At 34.0% G+C, this 23,515-nt stretch overlaps 2 protein-coding genes across 2 annotated transcripts; one reads left to right on the plus strand and one right to left on the minus strand.

Annotated features, from left to right (window-relative positions):
- The first annotated feature begins 1,217 nt into the window (after window positions 1–1,217).
- Window positions 1,218–12,774, plus strand: LOC148299915 (leucine--tRNA ligase, cytoplasmic-like). The gene is made up of 12 exons (XM_088275502.1): window positions 1,218–1,356; window positions 2,381–2,593; window positions 3,864–4,238; window positions 5,253–5,497; window positions 5,592–6,490; window positions 7,120–7,378; window positions 7,454–7,818; window positions 8,518–8,789; window positions 9,367–9,627; window positions 10,195–10,407; window positions 11,220–11,448; window positions 12,430–12,774. Exons 1-12 carry the CDS (start codon window positions 1,354–1,356, stop codon window positions 12,633–12,635), a joined length of 3,540 nt encoding a protein of 1,179 aa, XP_088131628.1. The 5' UTR covers window positions 1,218–1,353; the 3' UTR covers window positions 12,636–12,774.
- Window positions 12,775–12,950: 176 nt separating this feature from the next.
- LOC148299916 (uncharacterized) lies at window positions 12,951–19,726 on the minus strand. The gene is made up of 5 exons (XM_088275503.1): window positions 19,444–19,726; window positions 18,661–19,357; window positions 14,821–15,408; window positions 14,548–14,728; window positions 12,951–13,891 (listed from the first exon to the last, which is right to left on the minus strand). The coding sequence occupies exons 1-5, from the start codon at window positions 19,468–19,470 to the stop codon at window positions 13,744–13,746; spliced, it is 1,641 nt and encodes a 546-aa protein (XP_088131629.1). The 5' UTR covers window positions 19,471–19,726; the 3' UTR covers window positions 12,951–13,743.
- Window positions 19,727–23,515: the final 3,789 nt, after the last annotated feature.

The following is a 23,515-nucleotide window of genomic DNA, read 5'->3' on the forward strand; positions in this document are numbered from 1 at the left end:
TGACATTCACCAATTCTATCCATTATTGACAACCACACTACTCAAATTCTTGAAAGTTCTATATATATGAACCAATTTTGAAACATTGTTCTTGAATCACTAGAACTTCTCTAGAGACATCTATTGGTGAGATGAAAATAAGCTGTTTATTGAGATACAGTTTTGGGAGTTGTTTATATGAGTTATCCAATGCATTACAGCTAATATGAGTTAACCAGGGCATTGCAAACTTATCTAAGGCATTGCAGCCTTGTATGAGGATAGCACTGCATGCATTGGAGTAAGTGGTTCATTTTCAACCTGGTTTAACATCTCAAAAGGTGTTAAACCTTGACTGTTTAATCTATACATGGATAATTAATTGCATGAAAGAACTGAAAAGTTTAAATGTCAGAGCTAGAATAAACAATTTGCCTGTCTGTTGCCTTTTGTGTGCTGACAATGTTGTTCTTCTTGGATAGGAGAGAAGACATGAAGACATTGGTGACAAAAGTGCATAATGTGTGCAAGGAAAGTGATTACATTACTGATAGATGTTAGCAAAGCCGAAATAATGGTTTTTGAAAGAGATTTATGTAGAATAATTGCAAAATATTGGTAAATGGGGAAATTTAGAACAGGTAGACTAAATAATATATTTGGTTAGTATGTTTTTTACGGATGGAAAGATTGATGAAGATATAAAAAAAAGAATGAATGCTGGGAACAGAATGAATGGTGCACTGAAATCAGTTATGACAAATAAAAATCAGGGAAAGGTAAACTAGCAGCACACAACGGAGGCCTGTTTCCAACCCTAATGTATGGAAGTGGCAAAAGAAAGATAGTAGATTGAATGCAGTCAAAATGCGGCAAATCGTTGTACGATATTTGTCCGAATGGTGAAATAAGGAAAGAATGCAAGGCTGAGATAAGCATTATTGTTAAAATTAAGAAAGGTGTCTTAGGATGGTTTGGACATATGAAATGAGTGGCAGCACTGAACAACTGTCTTCAATTAAAATTTGAACCATTGTCCTGGTCAAAGACGTCCCGGTATAGCACTCCAGCTGATAATTTTTAGGGTGCAGATAAGTACCTAACCAACAAACAAACCTACGTACAGATAGACTAGAATTCCTAGGGGCGCCATTTTTCTATACAAAACTGATTTTGACCACACAAAACTACCATTCATTTCAATTCTATTTTTTTCCGTTCTGTGTTAAAAGGATATCTTTGTATCTGTTTTCAAGTATCTATGGTATCGGTGCTTCGCTGTCACTTGTAGCTGTCACCGGTGTCTGATTTTGGTTATTTTACACTTCACACGTGTGAAATTATTGTTTTTTTTTGTATTAAATTCTGCAAAAAATGGTAAGTGACCTCATTAAAAAAATGTATTCCCATAATTTTTAAATATGTGATATCTGTAATAGGTTTAAAACCCTCTAGTATTGCATCAGATTCTTAGTAATTTTTTGTACATTTCAACTATGCGGCATGTATATTAGATCCCCTCCCATAATAATGCGTCGATTATTTATTATTCCTTGAATTTTAAATTAATTTATTTGGATACTAAAAATCTCCTTTATAATAGGTGTTTTAGTTTAGGCCATCTAAGCTTTCCTTGATATTGCCAAATTATCTATCTTGGATCATGGTAATTTTAAGTTAAGAATAATGACATAGGGCAGATGTGAAAGTTTATCATGAAATGATCCGCAAACTTTGGATAAGAATGCTCCCAAATTCTTCTGTGTTTTGATTCACTCACATGGGGAGATAAAATTTAGGACACACCTATTATCTTGATAGGCTGAGTTAGTAAAAAAAGCCATTAAAATGGTCATTATTTTAATATGATTAAATTGAAATTTTAAGAAACTCAAATTTCCAGAAGATTTAAAAATATTTTATCCATAAACACAGTCTAACACAAGCTTATACAATTATGAGAATGGAGCGCTCCAGCCATCACTGCTATTCTCTTTTCTTCTAACCCTTATCCGCACCCAATGGTGCATAGGGCACTGAATCATTTAAACAGTGTTATCTTGATCGTTAATACATGAAGGAAATGTGATCAGCCCTCCGCTTCAGGTACCAGTCCAGGGTAATATTGAATAAATATTAGACTGAAAAAATCACTTTTATTTATTGGACCTCCAGTACGGTAGCCGAGCGTGCTGACCTATTACACTACGTAGGCGGACAAAGTCTATTAAGGCTATTCTCGTTTACCCCTTCTTAATTACTAGTACCAACTGTTCCTCCTCCATTTCTGTTCCCATATAGCAGTACCACTTGATGCTTAGGTTTTTTTTGGAGTGAAGAGAATGTTTTATTGCAGTGAAATAATAATTGTGTAAATAAATGCATTTTTTCTATTTCTCAGGCCGCCCTGGATAGGAAAGGCACATTCAAAGTGGAGTACTTGCAAAAAATAGAAAAAGAGGTCCAGAAGAGATGGGTGGACGAGAAAGTTTACCATGAGGATGCTCCACAAACTGCGGATAAGAATGTTTCCAAGTTCTTTTGTACATTTCCATTTCCCTATATGAATGGAAGATTACATTTGGGGCACACCTTTTCTCTTTCTAAATGCGAAGTAAGTATGAACTGTATTTTTTTATTTGCAGGTTAGTTTCTTCTTATTAACCCTTCCCTTACGATGCTGAAAACTTTCGCGCATTCCGGTGATATGTATTTTGTACGCCATATGAAAATGTGATTAATAACGGAAAAAATGTGAATATTCCTAAATGTTGCTTTTATGGACTATAGTTGAAGTTGAAATGTATCAATTTTGCAATGTTAGCTCTGATAAGTACCTAAAAAATAAATACATCGCAAGTATCCGCCTCAGCTAGTGTAGCGATACATCCATCCCATACGAAGTCTTGCACGCAACTAAAATGAGGTCATCCGAAACATTATGAAGCCGCGTGCGCGTGTACGTAAAGTGCGGCACGCACACATACTCTAAGAAACGTCTGTGTATTGGCGGTTCTATCCCCGATTTATTCTACAAATTATTTATTTCCGTCGCTGCAAATAAATAACTTCATATTATAATACTTTTATGTAACACGTAATAGTATTACGGAGGAGTGCAAAATATTCTGAGCCCGTATTGATTATATTTTATATTGATATTCTATTTTAAACTCTTGTAGTAATAAATACATATCACCGGGAAGGTAAGGTTAATGACTACTTACGATAAAACACGAAGCACCCGATAGAGATTCTGTAGATGTTGCTTTTTACTGGAAATGCTTAAACGCGTCGTTTACATATTGTTAGTAGAGAGCGGGAGATGCTTATAAGCATTCTATTTGCTTACTTTTGGTAGAACGCGAGAGATAGGAAAAAACATCATTCAGATCGGAATTGGGTTTGCGGTTACTTTGATTAGTATAGAGTCGGGTGGCAGACTGTCTGAGTGTAATTAGGGTCAAGGTTGATTAAAAAATTGCCCGACAATGAAGCGTTAATAACCTCGTATGATGACTAAAAGGCCCTGAAAACGATAAATATAATGGACAATTTTAATGTCACTTTTACGTTATTTAAGCGACCAATTGATCGTTTACAGGCAATTGAAGCAGCAGTTATTTGCTATTTATTGACGGCAAATGGTGAGAATTCAGAGCGATATTTATATTGTAAATATAAATATAGCACTTTATAACAATGCACAAATTAGTCACATGTAATAATTTTGATAAAAATACTAGGTAATAGTGATAGAATTTTGTTTTATTGAAACATTTCTATGATAAGTCTAAATATTAAAGGATATTTACTCTGATAAAATTGTTATATTTTAAAAAAGTTTATATGTAACACATTTGTCTTATAAAAAATTATTTTAGTTTGGTGTTCGTTACAATCGGCTAAAAGGAAAGAAATGTTTGTTCCCTTTTGGGTTCCATTGCACCGGAATGCCCATAAAGGCTTGTGCCGACAAGCTGAAGAGGGAAATGGAGACCTTCGGATGCCCTCCGGTATTCCCTGATGAAGAGGAAAATGTCGACAGCGAGCAGGTTGACGATGTTGTCGTAAAGGATAAGAGTAAAGGGAAAAAGAGCAAAGCGGTTGCGAAAGCTGGCTCTGCCAAGTATCAGTGGCAGATTATGCAGAGTTTAGGACTGTCTGATGATGAAATTAAGCCTTTTGCTGATGCAGAGTATTGGCTTCATTACTTCCCGCCGTTAGCCGTTCAAGATCTGAATGAATTTGGTATTCATGTAAGTGGCAATCATCCCTTAAAACCGTTTTGTGTATGTGCTGAGAAGTTTGTATTAAAATAAATAAATAAAAATTTTATTCACCAGCGATAAACATTTTTTATTGTAAGTCTTTTGTTTTGTCACAATAGGTTGCACTATTTCGAAAAATTTGTTTGTACCACACTTCGGTGGTCTAATCTGGGAAAAACATGAGTTCATTATTTGTGTGTGCATATCATATATTAAGGATTTTGTTGAGGTTCGTTTAATTTAGTCGAGAAAGGTTTTCAATAGGGATGCTAATACAATAATAAAATATGTAATACATAACTACAATTAACTTAATACCTAGGAGCTATTTCTTTGATCGCACAAAGCTTTTCACATTATTTTGATAAAGGTGAAAAGTTATGGGAAATATTATATATTTTTTTACCTTGTGACATTTATTGTTACCATTAGCTAAAATGGCAGGCTCCTATGGCTGGTAAATTTAATGGGTATCATACAAAGTGTTATTAAATTTTAAGTACACACATACATTTATGTTTGTGTGTGTGTATAAGTTGCCTGTATAGAATCCCCTCGGTAGTATAATGGTCAGCTACCTCACTGGAGGTCCCGGGCTCGATTCCCAGGGTGGGGTAAAATAAATATAAGTGATTTTTGAACTCATATATTTATTCATTATCACCCTGAACTGGTACTTGAAGCGGAGGGTTGATCACTCTACCTTCGTGTGTTAACAATCAAGATAACACTGCGTTTATATGATGCAGTGCCCTATGCAGAATCGGGTGCGGATGAAGTTTTGAAGACGAAGTATAGAATCAGATTATTCTGACTTACAAAACTGAAAACCTTATAATTATTTTTATAATCACTTATTTATCATTGCATATTTAGAACATGAGTCTAGTATGTTTCAAGATATGCAGCCGATATTGGTGGTTGTAGTATTAACATTATTTAATTTTATGCATTTTTTAGATCAACATGTTTCATTTACATAAATAATCTGTATTTTTGCAGACAGATTGGCGTCGCACATTTATAACAACTGATGCGAACCCATTTTTCGATTCGTTTGTGCGTTGGCAATTCCTTCACCTGAAAGCGAGAAATAAGGTCCAATATGGAAAACGACACACAATATTCTCACCTAAAGACGGGCAGCCTTGCATGGACCATGATCGTAGTTCGGGAGAAGGCGTCGGTCCCCAAGAATACACTTTAATCAAAATGCAGCTTCAAAAACCGTATCCTAAACTGCTGAGGTAATTCAAAAGGATTCGTGATCTTAAGTTTGAATTAGTGCGTAGTGAAAACTAAAGTTTTTGCTTATATTAATAATTTTATGACTATTTTTAGTTCGGTAAGTGATAAGGATGTGTTCCTTGTGGCGGCAACACTCCGTCCAGAGACTATGTACGGACAAACCAACTGTTGGGTGAGACCCGACATGAAGTATATCGCATTCAAAACTATCACCAACCATATTTTTATCTGTACCGCACGTTCCGCTAGAAACATGTCCTATCAAGGGTTTACAGCGGAAGAGGGCAAGGTGGACATTATTGCTAACTTAATTGGTCAGGATATATTGGGATTACCGCTAAAGTCTCCATTGACACCTCATTCGGTTATATACACTTTGCCAATGTTGACAATCAAGGAGGACAAAGGAACCGGAGTAGTCACAAGTGTCCCGTCCGATTCCCCGGATGATTACGCCGCACTCGTAGATCTGAAGAAGAAGGAGCCATTTAGGCAAAAATACGGCATCAAAGATGAAATGGTTCTTCCGTTTAATCCCTTGCCTATAATAGACGTACCAGATTTCGGAGACTTGTCAGCTGTTACCGTTTATGATAAACTTAAGATACAGAGCCAAAATGATAAAGAAAAACTCTTAGAAGCTAAAGAAATGGTTTATTTGAAAAGTTTCTACGATGGGGTGATGCTCGTAGGAGAATTCAAAGGAAAGAAAATCCAGGATGTTAAAAAAGACTTGCAGAAGAAGCTTTTAGATAGTTCCGAAGCTGTTATATACTTTGAGCCTGAAAAACGTATCGTTTCGAGGTCAGGAGATGAATGTGTGGTAGCTCTGTGTAATCAATGGTATTTGAATTATGGTGAACCAGACTGGAAGGCTCAAGCCGAGAAATCTCTGGCTAATATGAACACTTTTCACGATGAAGTGAGAAGGAATTTTACCGCATCTCTGAATTGGTTACGTGAACATGCTTGTTCCAGGACATACGGACTAGGTAAATAAATATAACTTATATTTGAAGCACTAACATTGTGGTATCCAATTTTATGACACTATACCATGTGTATGCATAAGTTTTTGTGGTAAAGAAACTGACGTAGTGTCAAATTCATTCGCTGCATACTGTTCGGTGGCGTTATCTCTTAGTGAAACTGGAAAAGACTTATGCATTCACCTGGTATATAAGTATACAGCGATTTTAAAACAAAGTTGTTTTAAGTTATAGGTAAATAGGTACCGGGTTCGATTCTCAGGGGGGGGGGGGGTCAAATATAAGTGATTTTTTTCACTTTGATATTTATTCAATATTACCCTGGACTGGTACCTGAAGCGGAGGGCTGATCACCTTTTCTTTGTGTGTTTACAATCAAAATAACACTGTATTTATATGATGCAGTGCCCTATGCACCATCGGGTGTAGATAAGGGTTTAAAATTAAAAAAAAATTATAACATTATTTTGTAATTATAACATTATTAACATAATTTTTATTTTGTAGTCGAAGCGTATGTAAAAATATAATTTTTTTATATTTCAAATTTTTATGAGAATTAATTTTAGGAAGTTTGAAGATCTTGAATTTTTTTAGGCAGTAAATATTTGTGTACTTTTTATTTAAAACAGGTACCAAATTACCTTGGGATGAAATGTGGCTGATTGAGTCACTATCTGACTCTACGATATACATGGCTTATTACACGGTGGCTCACATGCTCCAAGGAAACACTTTCGATGGCAGCAAACCGAACCAATTCAATATCAAACCGGAGGAAATGACTCCTGAAGTTTGGGACTACATTTTCTTTAAAGACAGTAAATTCCCATCAAAGAGTAAAATTTCCAAAGAAGCTCTCAACATTATGAAGCGGGAATTTAACTTCTGGTAAGGCCAACATTATTACATTTTTGTTATGTCTCTATGGTAAATGCATAGATAGTTAACCTTTTCTTTTTTAAGGTACCCGGTGGATTTGAGGGTGTCGGGGAAAGATTTAATACAAAACCATCTAACGTACTATATCTACAATCATTGCGCTATCTGGCCCGGTCAAGAGAACATGTGGCCCCAAGGGATAAGAGCAAATGGGCACTTGATGCTAAACTCCGCTAAGATGTCCAAGTCCGAAGGCAATTTCTTAACGCTCTATGAAGCCGTCAAGAAATTCAGCGCAGACGGCACGAGACTCAGTTTGGCCGATGCGGGAGATTCTGTCGAAGATGCCAATTTTGTCGAAAGCAATGCTGATGCCGGAATACTCAGACTTTATACCTTTATTGAGTGGGTCAAGGAGATGTTGGAGAATAAGAAGGCTCTTCGCAAAGGTGTGTAATTTATGTTTATTTTTAAACTTACTGTTGTCGAAAACACGGGTGGTCAAATTTTGAGATCATTAATTGATTCGGCAGACACCTTATTACCAAATATCTATCCATTTTTAATTTAAGGTTTACTTAGTAAATAAATACCACTATTTCTTAAAATCTATATTAATAAATGTTTCGATGCATTCTGCATTATTTTTGTGTTTGAAAATGGTGCTGAATGCATCGAAACACGTGTCACAATCGATTTTAAGAAACAATAGTATTCACCAAGTAAAACTTAATTAAAAATGGTGTTGCGGGCGAGTCCATTCTAAATTATACCCTAACATCTGGAGCAGTTCTTTGTGTTCAATATGTGATATATTGTCAAGGAAATATTTTTGAACAAATTCACAAACTAATGTTTAATCAAATGACTCTGCAATCAATGTTTTGATCACCCCTGGTTTATACAAGTCCTCGGTATATAATTTGCTATGTAAATATTTAAACTTCATTAATTGATTCGGCAGGCACTTAGTGGCAAAATCTATCCAATTTTAATTTTAAGTTTTACTTGGTAAATCCCACCATTTCTTAAATCTATTGTGACACGTCTTTTGATGCATTCCGCGGTGTTTGAAAATGATGCAGAATGCATCGAAACACAATAGAATAATAAAAATACAAAACTAATATTTGACATTACCCTTTCAGGTCCTGCAAATACTTTCCATGATAAAGTGTTTATCAGCGAAATGAATATGAAAATAAAAGAGACTGAAGAAAATTATGAAAAAATGTTGTTCAAAGAGGCTCTGAAAACTGGATTCTTCGAGCTGCAGGCCACCAGAGATAAATACAGGGAGCTCTGTGGATCAGACGCAATGAATGTGGACCTCATTTTACAGTTCATCAGCGTGCAAGCGTTATTGATGTCTCCAATCTGCCCACATGTTTCTGAACATGTTTGGGGTCTTCTAGGAAATGTTAGTAATAAACTATTTTCGTATAAATTATGACATTATAAAGCCTCGGTTAGTTAGATAATAATAATACAGTTAAACCTCAATATAACGGATTAATTTGGGGGAGGGGTGGGGTTCCATTAAAACGAAAGTCTGTTATATAAAAAAAAAGGTTTCAAATAAATCAAAAAACATTTTTGTCTTTCGCTCTAATAAATGTGGTACATAAAGAGAGCTAGACAACTAGACTAGTCTGCTTTCGTTTGATCCGATTTCTGGCCTCTCACTTATCGGATGGCCGCATTCAGTCAGTGCTTGACGGTCTGTTGCGACGGTCGTGGCACTTATGACTCAGCTGGCGGCGAGTTGGTACTTGTTGCGAGCTGCGTACTACGATTTCCATGCAAATATGAACTGGGGTGTTTTGGCACCTTCCTTCGGATCATGTGTAATTTTTGGACGATCAGTGCCGAAAAAGGTTAAACATGTATTGTGAAATATGCCCTCGGTACTGGAAAATACTGTGAGGACACATGATTGTAAATTTTAAATTGTAATTATGTGTGATGAAATAAATAAATACTTGTTTGTTTTACAGAAAACCAGTATTGTTAAAGCGAGCTGGCCAGTGGCTGGTGAGATATGCGAAATTGAAATGAAGGCGAGTATTTATTTGATGGAAACAGCGCATTCATTCAGAGTCTTCTTGAAAAATTACATGGCCGTCAAAAAACCCAACAAATCCAAAGGGGAAGCTCCGCCTGTTCCTGAAAAACCAGACAGGGCAACTGTCTGGGTGGCGAAAACTTTCCCTCCATGGCAAGGCGCTGTACTTACTCTTATGAAGAAAATGTTTGATGTAAGTATTTTATGATACATATACAGTTCTCACTAGAGCTCGCATTACCAACGGTCAATGTTAAATTATTTGACAAACCTATAGCACTTTTTGTGACAAAATTTACAGAAAGGTAGCTTTGTTACTTTCAACATAAATACATATAAGAGATAAAATATTACAACATGATGAGTGTCCAAATACTTGGTCACAAATCTGGTTTTCTCCACTTATTTAACATTTTTGATATCTCAACATAGATAGAGAAGAATATGGAAGTCTGGGTATTTGCAGGGCTTTTAACAGTTCTAGCAAGAACATTGTACATACATAAAAATACTGGTTATAAAACTGAAACACAGATGTTGGTAATTTTAATTGTGTAAGGACAAGTAGTGCATTACACATATGTATATATTGACAAACCATTTGTGGCCGTGATAATTAATTTTTTTTCAAAAAATTATCAGTGAACCGATATTAGCTTCATATTTTTACCTATTTTCGGGTATTGCCATTTTCCCATCCTGGTTCTTACTTGAATAATTTTTACAAGACATCTGTAAAATGTTTGGAATTTTTTTTCAGGAAAATAAAGGCCTACCAGAAAATAAAGTGTTGTCGGCAGAATTGGGAAAGATAGAGATCCTTAAGAAGTATATGAAGAGAGTCATGCCATTTGTACAAGCGACAAGAGATAAAATGGCTGAAAAGGGTGTTCAGGCACTCTCTCTCACCATGGAATTTGACGAGGCCAAAATACTTATAGAAAATGCCGGCTATTTGGCAAACACACTTGATGTAAGTTTCATAACGTTTATTAACCTTTCCCTCCCGGTGATATGTATTTACTACAACTGGACTTTAAAAATGAGAATATCAATATCAAATGTAATAACTACGGACTCAGAATTTTTGTATGTCCATCGTATCATCCCTATCTTGGATCTTCAGTTTGCGTGCTGGTGCCCTTTAAATTTACCAGCCTTTGGAGCCGCAATTTTATTTTTAATAATATTTTGCGTAATGGTAACACTAATGTCACATGTTAAAAAAAAACTGATATCTCTCATAAAATATTTTCCACTTTCACCAAAACAATGTGCAAAAATCGGAGAAATAGCTTCTGATAGTTCCAAATAAATACACCGTGGCGTGAAAAACTAGAGATTTTGTGTTTAATTCTCTCTGCCTACCCCTGTAGTAGAAATAAAACACCACACCATTGTTTTTGCGAACATTCTTCGCCTCTTCCACATTCATGCATCTCCTCATACATACTCGCCCATTATTTTGACTCCTGACCTAACTATACGCAATTTTTCCTCTGCTCCTATTTCCAACTACATTTGCCACATAAATTTGTTTTACGGTTCTCGCCTCATATGTCCAAACCATCTCAGCAGACCTTTCTTAATTTTATCGATAATGCTTTTCTCAGCCCTGGATTCTTTCCTTGTCTCACTTTATGAACACCTATCTATCATACATTGTTTTGCCGCACGTTCGTCTGAGAGATTGCATTCTGTCTTTCATCCTTCTTTTGGCGACTCCATATATTTAGTTGTAAATATTAGATTTTATACTATATACTTTTTTTAAATAAATTTTAGGTTGAAGAAGTTGATGTCAAGTATACTGATGAGGCTCCAGACAAGACTAAGGAAGATTGCTGTCCTGGCCTGCCTCACATAACTTTCTCGGTAACTCCCGGAATCAAAGTGGAATGCATCAACTCCACTCCTCTCAGCGGATTGTTCAGCAAAGAAATATTGGTTTCTAATGGAGACATCGCAAATAAGATCATGATCAAAATAGCCAAGGACTGCAAATCCATAAAAGGTAAATAAATTTACTAATTTGGATCTCAAAGTAAGAGAAAGACTTTTTTCTTTTGAAACCAGCCTTTTGAGCCAGTTACTGCTTTTGTTAATTTTTTTGACTCTTATCAAGGTTCCCAAATTACTATTTTTGTGAGTGTTACAGTTCTTGCCATAGTTCCCAAATTACTTCTATTGTGAAGTACCGATTCTTGCTATAGTTCCCAAATTACTGTTTTGGTGAAGTACAACTCTTGCTGTAGTTCCCAAATTACTGTTTTTAATTAATTTATTTTCTATTATTGCCATAATTCTCCCTTTTTGAAATGATGCAACTCTTGGCATAGTTCCCAAATTACTGTATTTGTGGATAATTAAAAAATTCTTGCCACGGCTTCTAAATTACTGCTTTTGTGATATATTACAATTCTTCCCTAGTTTTGAAATGATTGCTTTTGTGAAATATTACAATTCTTACCATGGTTTCTGTGTTATTGTTAAATATTATAATTCTTGCCATGGTTTCTAGATTACGGCTTTCGTGGAATATTGCAATTCTTGCCATAGTCTCTCTAAATCACTGCTTTTGTGAAATATTACAATTCTTGCCATGGTTTCTAAATTACTGCTTTTTTGAAATATTACAATTCTTGCCATGGTTTCTTAATTACTGCTTTTGTGAAATATTACAATTCTTGCCATGGTTTCTAAATCACTGCTTTTGTGAAATATTACAATTCTTGCCACGGTTTCTAGATTATCGCTTTTGTGAAATATTACAATTCTTGCCATGGTTTCTAGATTACTGCTTTTGTGAAATATTGCAATTCTTGCCAAATTACTGCTTTTGTTAAATGTCACCATCTTTCCCTAGCTCCCAAATCACTGCATTTGTGTTATCTAATTTGTTTTATCTTCTCCAAGAAATAATGGTCCTTTTTTAAGATTCTTATAAAATGTTTTTATTTATGATTGGTCTCTTGATATAATTGTAAATTTTCAGATCCGAACAGCTTAAAGCTGTGGAGGTTTGATGACCCTATGGCTGGCCCGCGGAAGTTACCATCTTTTGAAAATCCTCTCAAAGGGAAAACAGTTATACCAGCCAATGCTGTCTTATCAGTGAACATCGAAAATAGCAAAATTACAATTCAAGATGGTAACAAACGTGTTGACTTAGGTTCAAAAATTGTGTATACCTATGGATAAGTACTATTTATTTTCCTATGCATAACTGAATTAAATATTTAAATTATATAGAAACAAAAACCGTTTATTGCCTTTATTTGGTAATATTCTCAAGTGGATCGAAATTATTTAATTAATTTATTATTATAAAAGAATTTAAAATATTTTTGTTTTTTTTTCATTTGTGATATTATAGATACCTACCCATCTATATAATTTTAATTATACCCTTATCTGTATTAAAACAAAAAGTAATAAATAATAAAGTGGAAACAATTGCATTTTTTTCTCAAGATACTTTTCAATCACTATTAAAAAATGTTATGAATACTTTTTTTTAAATAAATTTTATTTATTTCTTTTCAATAAAAAATGTGGTTATATTAATTACAATGTTTTAAAAAACAAAAAATATATGAATAGCAAAGAGCTTTGAGACAATGAAGTAAAAATCAATTAGTGATTTTTTTTCAAACATAACATTGTTGGCTTAATCCAGTGTTGACTCCATCAGGGCTTAATGTGCGGAAGATAGCAAAATCATAATAATTTAACTAACAGATGACATTTGATGACTGCAAAAAACACTTTATCGTATTCCTACATATGTATGGAACATAAGAAAGTGTGATTTTCGAATTGATAAATTATGCTCAGTGGTTATATATAGAGGTGTCTGAAGAAGGCGGATCTCCTGGCTCCATAATATACACGAGTGTACAGGAGTACAAGGCTTCGAGGAACTGTTTCCGGACTGCCCAAAATAGGGGCACATTTTCAGAAGTAATAGTCAACATCAGGAAACCCGATATGACACGTTATTATAATATTTTGCTTCTGTGTAATGTAAGCTAGGCGGCGTTTTACATTTTACAGGTTAAGCCGATAACATGATAGAATTTTTTTAAGCAGTTACAAACAAAATTCAAAGTTCTTAAAAATTAAAATAATGATATTTCAACTCAACACTAATTATTTAGCAACATATCTTATTTAGCAATAGTTTTATTTTAATTTAAAATTTAATAGGAATGGTTTAAAAAGTGGCAGGAGAACCAGACTCCATGCAATACTAAATTTAGATTTAAACAATAAAAAAAGAATGGAAACAAGTGATTTCCGAGTCAATTTAAGCATCATCAGATATTTTTTCCCGTCCATTCAGATGCAGAAACAATGTGATAGGGCAGTGGTCGCTTCCAAATACTTGGCTTCGAATAACATTGTCACAGACTGCTGACATGAAGCGTTCAGAAACTATTGCGTAATCTAGTCTCCTGGAATGATAGAAAATATTAATTGATTTATCTTTATTCCAAATCATGAGGTGAAGTGTGCAAGCCTTAAGGTTCACATGGCATATAAATACATTACTATATAACATATAAAAAAATACTTTGACTCTGAATATTGGATTGTTTTTTATATATTGCCATTTCACAACTAGTGCCACAAAAGTAATGCAGTAAAACGATTAAAATATTCACTAAACAGAGCAAAAAAATCATACATTTTTTATTTTATATTTGATAATGTACAAAAGTCCAATTTAATGTTGTATACATTTCAAAGGCTGATAAGTTTTTTATTACATATTATGTATTTTTTACAAGAATTATAGTCACGTGTTGAGAGTGAGTAAAAAGTGGTTGACTTTCATTTAGCACACTTCCAGTTTTTAATAATATGTAAAGTGTATTTTTCAATATCCTTTATCGACAGATAAAATGTTTTAATTATAATTTCAATATTTAATTGTCTATAATATATTTTATATAAATTTTGTGAAGCAACATCACAATTTTTATGATATTCACGATACAATGCAGTGCCATATGCACCACTGAGGGCAGAGAAAGTCTTTAGGAGAAAAATATTTATATGAATACATATTACTTGGGAATTTTTTACAACTGTAATAAGTGCCACTTACCATCCAACATTTTTGGTTCGGCAGTTGCTCATGTAAGTCCAGAATGTATATGCCCCAGTTTGATCAGGGTATAATTTTCTGAAGGTGTCCACAAAACCATCGCCCAACAAATCAGTCATTCCTTCTCTTTCCTCTTTGGTAAAACCAGCATTTTTCTTGTTTGACTTAGGGTTTGCTAGATCTAAAACATCATTCGGATTGACAATACAGTAATAGGTACATAATTTTTGTACAAATCTGATAAGAGAACAAAAACAATAACCGGTTACTTACCAATCTCAAGATGAGACACGTTCATGTCCCCGCATATAATTACAGGTTTCTTAGCATCGAGAGACTTCACATACTTTCTGAATATCTCGTTCCATTGAAGCCTCTTGGGCAAAGTGACCAACCCACGACCCGCGTTGGGAACATAGGTGCAAATCAAGTAGAACTGTTCGTATTCCGCAGTTATAATGCGACCCTCTTCATCTAAAGATGCATCACCGAGTCCGTACGTAACGGCCATTGCCATTTTCTTGGTGTAGATGCCGACGCCAGCGTAGCCCTCCTGCTGACCAGACAGCCAGTATGGATGGTACCCGGGCACCGAAGCCACTTCAGAAGGCAACTTGTCCCGAGAACACTTGGTTTCTTGCAGACACAGTATATCGGGTTTTTCGTGATTTATGTATTCCAATCCACCTTTGTTTGCCCAGGCCCGAATGCCGTCAACATTCCAACTGGAGATCTTAAAGTTCCACTCTTTTCCAGACTCTGTGGTTTTAGAACAACTAAAGTCGGTGTTGTGGAATTCTGTGGATGCCTTGTTTAAAAGTGGTTTGGCGGGCTTTCTTTTAGCAGCTGGCTCATTTTCCGCTACAAGTTTATAAACAAATTAATTAAATTAAAAATAAAATACTTGTTTTAAACCGCTTGTATTTTATTACGACTAGTTTCAGACGCTACAGATGCCCATCTGCAGGTATAAATATAAACTCTTTTAATAAATTCATAAAACATTTTATATTTATACCTGTTGATGAAAGCATGTGTAACTTCTGAAACTAGTAATAAAATATAAAACTCAAGTGGTATAAAACAAGTGTTTTATTTTTAATTTAATCATGTTATACCACAATGAATGCCGAAACATTAAATTACAACAAATGAATTTGATATGATCTGTGAGTAACATTGTTATTGGAAATACTAAAAAAAAAAAAAAAATTCAAGAACAATTATATGTATCATACATAATATTTTTTATGATGTTGCTTCAGAAATGAAACATATTTTTATATGAACGGAATATGGGAAATCTTGGTATTCACTAGATACGCTTTATACAAAGAATTCAGGCAATAAGCTAGCCAATGGGAGGTTGCAAGTTGTTGAATGCCTTCCATATTTCCTTCGTATAAGATGCTTTTTCCATTGAGACACTTAATATACCATGATATATCGCTCTCAGCTAATGAATATAGTTTATGTATAATCCAATAAATTAATTTAATCTACATATAGACAATTGCATGAAAAAACTGAAAGGTTGAACCTTTGGAGCTAAACTGAACAATTTAACTGTCTTTTGTCTATTATATGCTGACGATGCTGTGCTTCTTGCCGATAACAGAGAAGACCTGCAGGCACTGGCGACAGAGTGTATAAAAAGGAAAGTGATTTGCTGTCATCAGCATGTTGACTTGCAAAAAAAGAGGGTTAAAATAAAAAGCAAGCACTTTAAAACCAAAATCCAGCAACCTACCATGTTGACAACAAAAGCCACTTAAATAACTTATGCTGATGAGTTTTTTTCCGAGTATTATGCCATGCATCAACAGCGTTTTGTTCTTGGCAATGGTTCAGACCATATTGCAGCATTCATTACCACCCCAATATTTCAATGTGTTAAATTTTGCATAATAAATATAGGAATTAGTTTGCCATTTGTCATCCCAACAGTACACTAATACACTACCAGTTTTGAATGATTACTTAATCTTCAAACATGGATAAAATTAGGGCTTTAATGAGCTGTGTATATATTTTTTTTTAATTTTATGTCATTGATTTGACACCCAAACAGTTATAGCTACATTCCTTGCAAGATTTGTCTAGGAAAGTGTAATTCCTGAAGCGTTACCACAACAAATTAAAAAGTCAACAATGCTATTTTTTTTAATAAAATAAAAGAGGTAGATATATCGCTCACTCCTTTCAACAACATCATATATCAAAAATCGTAAATTTTCAGATGTGCATGTTTTCGGAATGCCCAGAAAATGTACTATATCCCAGCAAAAGCGGCATTTTTAAACTTAATATTTATCCGATACAGGGCAGAAAGTGTTGTTTTTGCATTTTGAAGAAAAGGTGTTGTTTAATTTTTTTTGTAATATACAATATATTTTTCAAATGGAGAAAAAACCTTCAGGTGTTACCTAAAAAGATCTGTTGCACAGTAAAAAGTTCAATGAGTAGCTTGATATTTATTTTTAATACATTTAATTATATTCTTAAACTTTAAAAACGATCTCCTGAAAAATTAAGTTTTTGATATGTGACGTTGTTGAAAGGAGTGAGCGATTTCTGCTAAATGAGAAACAGTACAGTATTTTTAAAAATCATCTTTTTGCTATGGGCTTCTACTTTTTGTAAATGATGACAATTGCTGCATAACAAAGTAATTATATCTCCATTTTAAGCACAACCAGATTCTGTTGGGGATAGCACATTGAATATTAAGCAATCGGCTGATATATTCCATTACCAAGATAAAATCAAGTCAGATGTCCTGATAAATCACAAGCGACAAATCTCAGTGATTTATTGCCCCTCCGGAGGGGTCTTTTACCAAGAAATATTTATTTTGATAAAAAACAGGAAAACTGTAAAAATATTATTATATCCGATACAATTGCGCAAATGTCCAAACAAAATTTACATACCTAGTCTATTATTTGTTTTCCTGTATTTAAACAAACTACATACTTCTTCTAGTAACATGTCACATAAGATTTATATCTGATGCGAAGTATGAGTAAATTCGCCATAGAACTTCTATGGATCAATAATCTTTATTTCTCTATTCTGAATACTATCTAAGTATTAACAGAATTTTTTTAAAGCGATAGATTTTTTTTTATTTAAGGTCAAATATGAGAATGAATATGAGAAAAAATGTTTCCTAGAATACTTCTAGATAAGCAATAGAACGTGTATGTCAACCTTTTTCCCACAAAATTGTATACTCTGGTTGGGTAAAGATCATCTTATTTTAGTAAATCAGCTCAAATAAATATATGCTTGATCTAAAAAAAATCTTTGCAGTAAAACACGCCTTCTTAGATAATGCATATATTTATTTTGAGTAGATTAACAAAAACAAAACGATCTTACCTAACAGGCGTTTTTTTCTGGAAAAGGGTCGACATATACGATACAAGTAATTTTTTTACCAATAATAAACTCAAATAAAAACAACTATTAGTAATACATAGCCGGTATATCTAATTTCATAGAGAGCAAACAAAAGTTATTTGTGAAGATATTCTTCTAACCCTTATCCTCACCCAATGGTGTGTAGGGCATTGCATCGTATCGATGAAGCGTTATCCTGCACTTTAGGTACCAGTCCGGGCAATATTAAATAAATTTAATGAATCCGGGACGGAAGCCAAACACGCTAACTACTTTCTAATATATAACTATTTTTGAAAGTATTAAGCTTATGTCTATGTTCATAATAGTTTTAATTTAACTTTTTATATTCAACCCATATATCTGTAAATATATTGCTTTTCTACCTCCCGTAAAGTTGCACAATTTAAAATAGGTAGATAAATCCAAACCAGCATCTGCCCGGGACTGTTAACATTAAAAATCCTCACACTTTGTAGATTTAAAAAATAATAATTTGAAAAGACGAAATAATGGTAAATTATTAATCGTTTATTCATTAAAAAATTCACACAAATTAATTTTTTGTCAACACAAAAAAAGATAGTTTAAATAGTTTCTAAATTAAATAAAGAACTTATGAATACTTTGGAGCACAATTATACATTAGTGCTGAGATTAGATAGTTAAGTGTTTGTAACAAGAGAGCACTTCACGCTTTGGCGGTACCTTTGTTTGCTCCTCTCTTCTTGGCAGACACTTTCTCGACGGGTTCGCCCTCGTTCTCCTCATCTTTGGATGGCGCCTTGTCCTTCTTGGGTGCTCCGCGCCCCCTCTTGGCCGGGGCCTTGGTTTCTGCCTCCTCCGCTTCCGGTTCCTGCTCTTCAGCGGGCTCCTCTACTTCGGCATCTTTTCCTTTCTTGGCTTTGGTATTCTTAGCTTTAGACTCGGCTTTGGTTTCCGGCTCTTTCTTCTCCGCGGGCTTCCTTCCTCTCTTGGATTTCGGCGCGACTTCGGGCTCGGCGACATCTCCGTCGCCGCCATTGGCAGCTTCTTCGGAATGATCTGTATCTGCATCTTCGGCCGGCTTCGTCTTTTTGGCGGCCGGCGCCTTGTCAGCCGGAGCGTCCTTGGGTTTCCGACCACGTTTTGCCGGCACTTTCTGTTCCTCTTCGTCGCTCTTAGATTCGGACGCTATTTCAGAATCTATATTGTCAACTTTGGCATCGGCGTTTCCTTTAGCTTTTCGACCACGCTTCGTATTCCCGTTCTTGGCAACTTCTTCGTCGCCATTCTTGTCATCTTCCTTATTTTCGATTGTCGGCTTCTCGTCGACAATTTTAGGTCCTTTGGCGCCTCTTTTCTTCGCCGGTGCGTCACCGACTTCGTCTTGGGCTAATTCCGCGACCACATTCTCGGCTTTTGGCTGAAATTAAAGAAATATACTTAAAAACGTCGAACAAGACAAACTCCGACACGAAAAAAACAGCGAACATGAAACAAAAACGTTACCTTGGCATTTCCACGTTTAGGCGGCATATTTATACGAAAACGTTTAACAAAAAATATAGTTTTATCACGAACTAAACGCCGGCGCCTAGCTTTATGGACTAGATATTAGCGCAGTAATTTTGCGTTTAAAGTGTTCAACACTTAAATTATTTTGCTAATGGTGCAAAACCGGCGCGATGCCTTTTCAGTTTCAGCCGAAGATTGTTTCAGCTTGCAAGTACGCAGATATAAAATAATGAAACACGGCACAAAATACAAGGCGGGAAAAGCCGGAACGGACGTGAAGCTAGCCACAGTCGTGAAAAATCAAATATCGAATGTTCTGGTACTAATAAGCCCTTACGTACATTTTTATCAAACGGGGCAGGTTGTTAAGTTTTTTATGCCAAATTTAAATTGTCAAATATATTACGGTGGGGACTGACAGGAGCATTTTGTCGTAACGTAACGTTGTAACGTTGCTCGCGGCGAGCATCCGAGACTATGAATGGAACGCTCGGCTCGCTGTACTGACTATACCGTTACTATAACGTGTTGCGTTACGAAAAATGGCTCCGGTCAGTCCCTATCATTAGGAGCAAGAAATACGCCATACGCCCCTAAATTCATATATATATATATATATATATATATATATATATATATATATATATATATATATATATAATATATATATATATATATATATATATATATATAAAAAGTGAATTAATTAAAGTCCAGGTGTAATGATCCTTTTGAAAAACCTTTAAACTGTAAATTATTTTTGTAAAATAAATAAATAAAAAAAATATATATTAATATTTAATTTAATAACGTTTTGCAATGGGCAATGGTTTTGATGCAATAAAAAGACATTGTTTTATCAACATTTATTGCAATTAACATGTACAACATAATAGTCTTCTACAGAAATGAAGACTAGCTTTTGACAGTTGGTTGTGTAAAGTATATGTATCATCAGAAGGCAACTAAATTACAATATTACTAAAGGTAACTCAGATTTACTAACGTATTATTATATAAGTACATATTTTAATGAAAATAGACGTATAATTTTTAGGATGAAAAAATATTGTATTCATATAGTACAGTGAATCTACAGTTATTTTACCTCTAGTTGTTGTTTTTTTTGTAAATTTAAATCAGAGGTAAAATAAATATGAACATAAATAAAATATGAATATAAATAAATCAGAGGTAAAAATATATGAACGGAGAGTAGAGTGATTTCCTTTTACCAGTAAGAATGATATTCAGTATTGTTACCTATCTGTCACCGTGATAGGGCAACATTTTGGATTAACATAATTTTTAAATTCCCTTGGATTTTAATCATGATGATGTCGAAAAATATCATTTTAATAAATTAGGACAAACAAAGGTTAAAAAGCATTTGTTTATACACAATGATATATTTTTGTCTATAAAATAAAATTTGCTAATTTTGTCAAGTATAACACAGAGTCTTTTTCTAATAAATGATTCTAATATCCACATAAGCACATTAAAAAAGAATGATTCAAATTATATTATGGAACCATAGGTACTTAAATATATGTGACATGAAATATATTTTTAAAAGATTTTAACAATTCAATCGTGTATTTTATTGAATAAGTTGTTTGGTATATTATATAATAAAGTAAAAATATAGGATTTATGTATTGCTGATGGGTTTTATAAATTTATTAATTTTCTATACAAAATATCAGTTTTGTGGTATATTTAATCCTCACTTTTCAAGGGGCTTTTACATACTAGCAGTGTACGACTTGCATAAGCTAGTATGATCACTGGTATGCTACCCCGAGTGCTCTTGCCATTACTGCTATTCTCTTGTCCCTTCCCCATAATATCTACTATCCTTTCCTCGTTTCATTTCCTTTATAGCGGTAATGTCCCTCACCTTAAGCTCCTTCACTTACATCATCAGCATCTCATCACACACACTTCACCCCTATATCCACGAATCTGGAGCGCAGGTCTGATCTCCCGGCTTTAATATAATCAACACCTCGTCGAATCGCAGCGGTGCCCTATGCACCACTAGGGTGCGGATACGGGTAAGAATGTTAATACATTTCCATGTTTCCTAATAGGAAACGTAAAAATAAATAACGAAATGTAAGGGAAAACTCAGATTACGAAATAAAATACAAAGTTGAAACATACTATTTTGGCAATTTGGGTGGTTATCGATTCCAATTAGAAGTATAAGTTTTAACTACGTGGTGTAGATAACTTAAAAAAATAAACATTCATTATTTTTTTATAACTTTATGACTTCTTTCGGCATTTTGAAAGTGCCAGAGTCGTTAAATATTAAGGAAATTAAAATGTGTATTTAAAAATAATCTAACTTCTGGTTGTAAGATAGGATTTTTGAATTTAATTAAGTCAAAAATATTGAAACCATGAGTTAAGAACATTAAAGATGCAACAAATCAAAAATCAAATATTCATATGTACCCTTTCTAAATTAGAGGAACGTCTTAAAGAAAACTACTAATACTTTATGATAAACTTCATTATTCGCTCTGATATAACTAGATTTATATTGTAGACAATAATGTTTGGATAGTGTTGTCTTTTTCTCATTGTTTCCACACGGTTAAAAAAATATTACAACCAAATAAACCTTCATATCAATGTTCATGTCATATGTATACTTTTTCTGAGAGGCGGGTAAAAATAAATAAAATACAATCACCTAAAAACATGAAGAGGTTAAAAAAAACATTTATCTCGAAACATTTAGTACAATATATGCTCATATACCAACCACTCATACTTTTTATTACAAAAATCATTTTTAACACACCGTTCGTAGTTAGTATCATACAATACATCAGGCAAATTATTTGTTTACATTTCACATTCATCAATATGCGTCCATTGGTGGTCCCTCTTATGACAATCGATAAATTAATAAATAGACCCTAATAATATTTACACATTTGTCTACATGTAAAACCGTGTTCCAACTCTGATAATCTTCTAAATGTATACTATTGATGAGTGAGATAGCGAGACTGATAATGTCATCAAATCCTATTCGGTTTAACCACACGCTTTCCCAAATTGACCATTTTGTATTTTGATTCATTCTTTTCTGGACCCGACGTTGATAATGATAGCTTAGTATTTTTATTATAGAACCAGAGATCCATTTACAGTCACAGGGGTAGGGATTGACCTTTCCGGGAGTATGGACGTAAATAAACGTCTGTGCGAATTTTCCTCGAAGGAGTATTGACGTTAATGAACGTCCAAGTCCATCTGTCAGTTGGTATGATTTAACTTGTATAGCAATGACATCTGTAGACATTTGTATGTAATTTTGTCATAAAATAAAACCTAGAAACCTATAAAAAGGAACCCACTCCCCACAGAAAGTCGGACATCAATTTTTGTACTCCCGGAAAGGTTAACTTTTAATACAGACGATAGAGCCTAACCAAAATGATACTCAGTTATTAAGTGTATATCTATATAACTATAATACAAAAATATTATTTGTATCTATGCAGATAAGTTCATTGACACCAACAGGTCTTATCCATTTATGATAATTTATTCGTTCAAGGTTATGAGTTCTTTTGGAAGAAAATATATTTCTTTAGGACCCAGTAATCAATAGCCCGCAACTTGATTTTTTTCAAACCCACATGACGTTTGACGTAATTGTTTTTTTTTTCTTAAAACACTGTTTTTGTACTGAAAAATAAAGTTTTTCTTTGAAATAAATACATGATTTTGAAAATATAAGATTTATTGAAAGGAAAGGAGTTAAAAAATGATAAACAATATTTTTTCAATAGTTATTTAAAAAAAACACAAATTCCAATACATATTCTAAAAAAAACGCGGAGACATGTCTGGCCCTTTACGCGAACGGTCACTTTCTGAATAGGATGTTTGCAAGTTCAGCCTTAACGAAATAAAATATTTTAGCAAGCTAGCAATATATAAGATCATAACGCATAATAATAGTTTCGGAAAGTTGGTTTGTAAAAGGTTGCACAGGCGTCAGTTTCCCAATTGCAGTACAAAATTCATGCAAAATAAA

This window comes from Brachycentrus maculatus, unplaced genomic scaffold (genome assembly GCF_059751285.1).
Source record: "Brachycentrus maculatus isolate JH-2025_06_01 unplaced genomic scaffold, ASM5975128v1 h1tg000885l, whole genome shotgun sequence".
NCBI classification, from domain to species: Eukaryota; Metazoa; Arthropoda; class Insecta; order Trichoptera; family Brachycentridae; genus Brachycentrus; species Brachycentrus maculatus.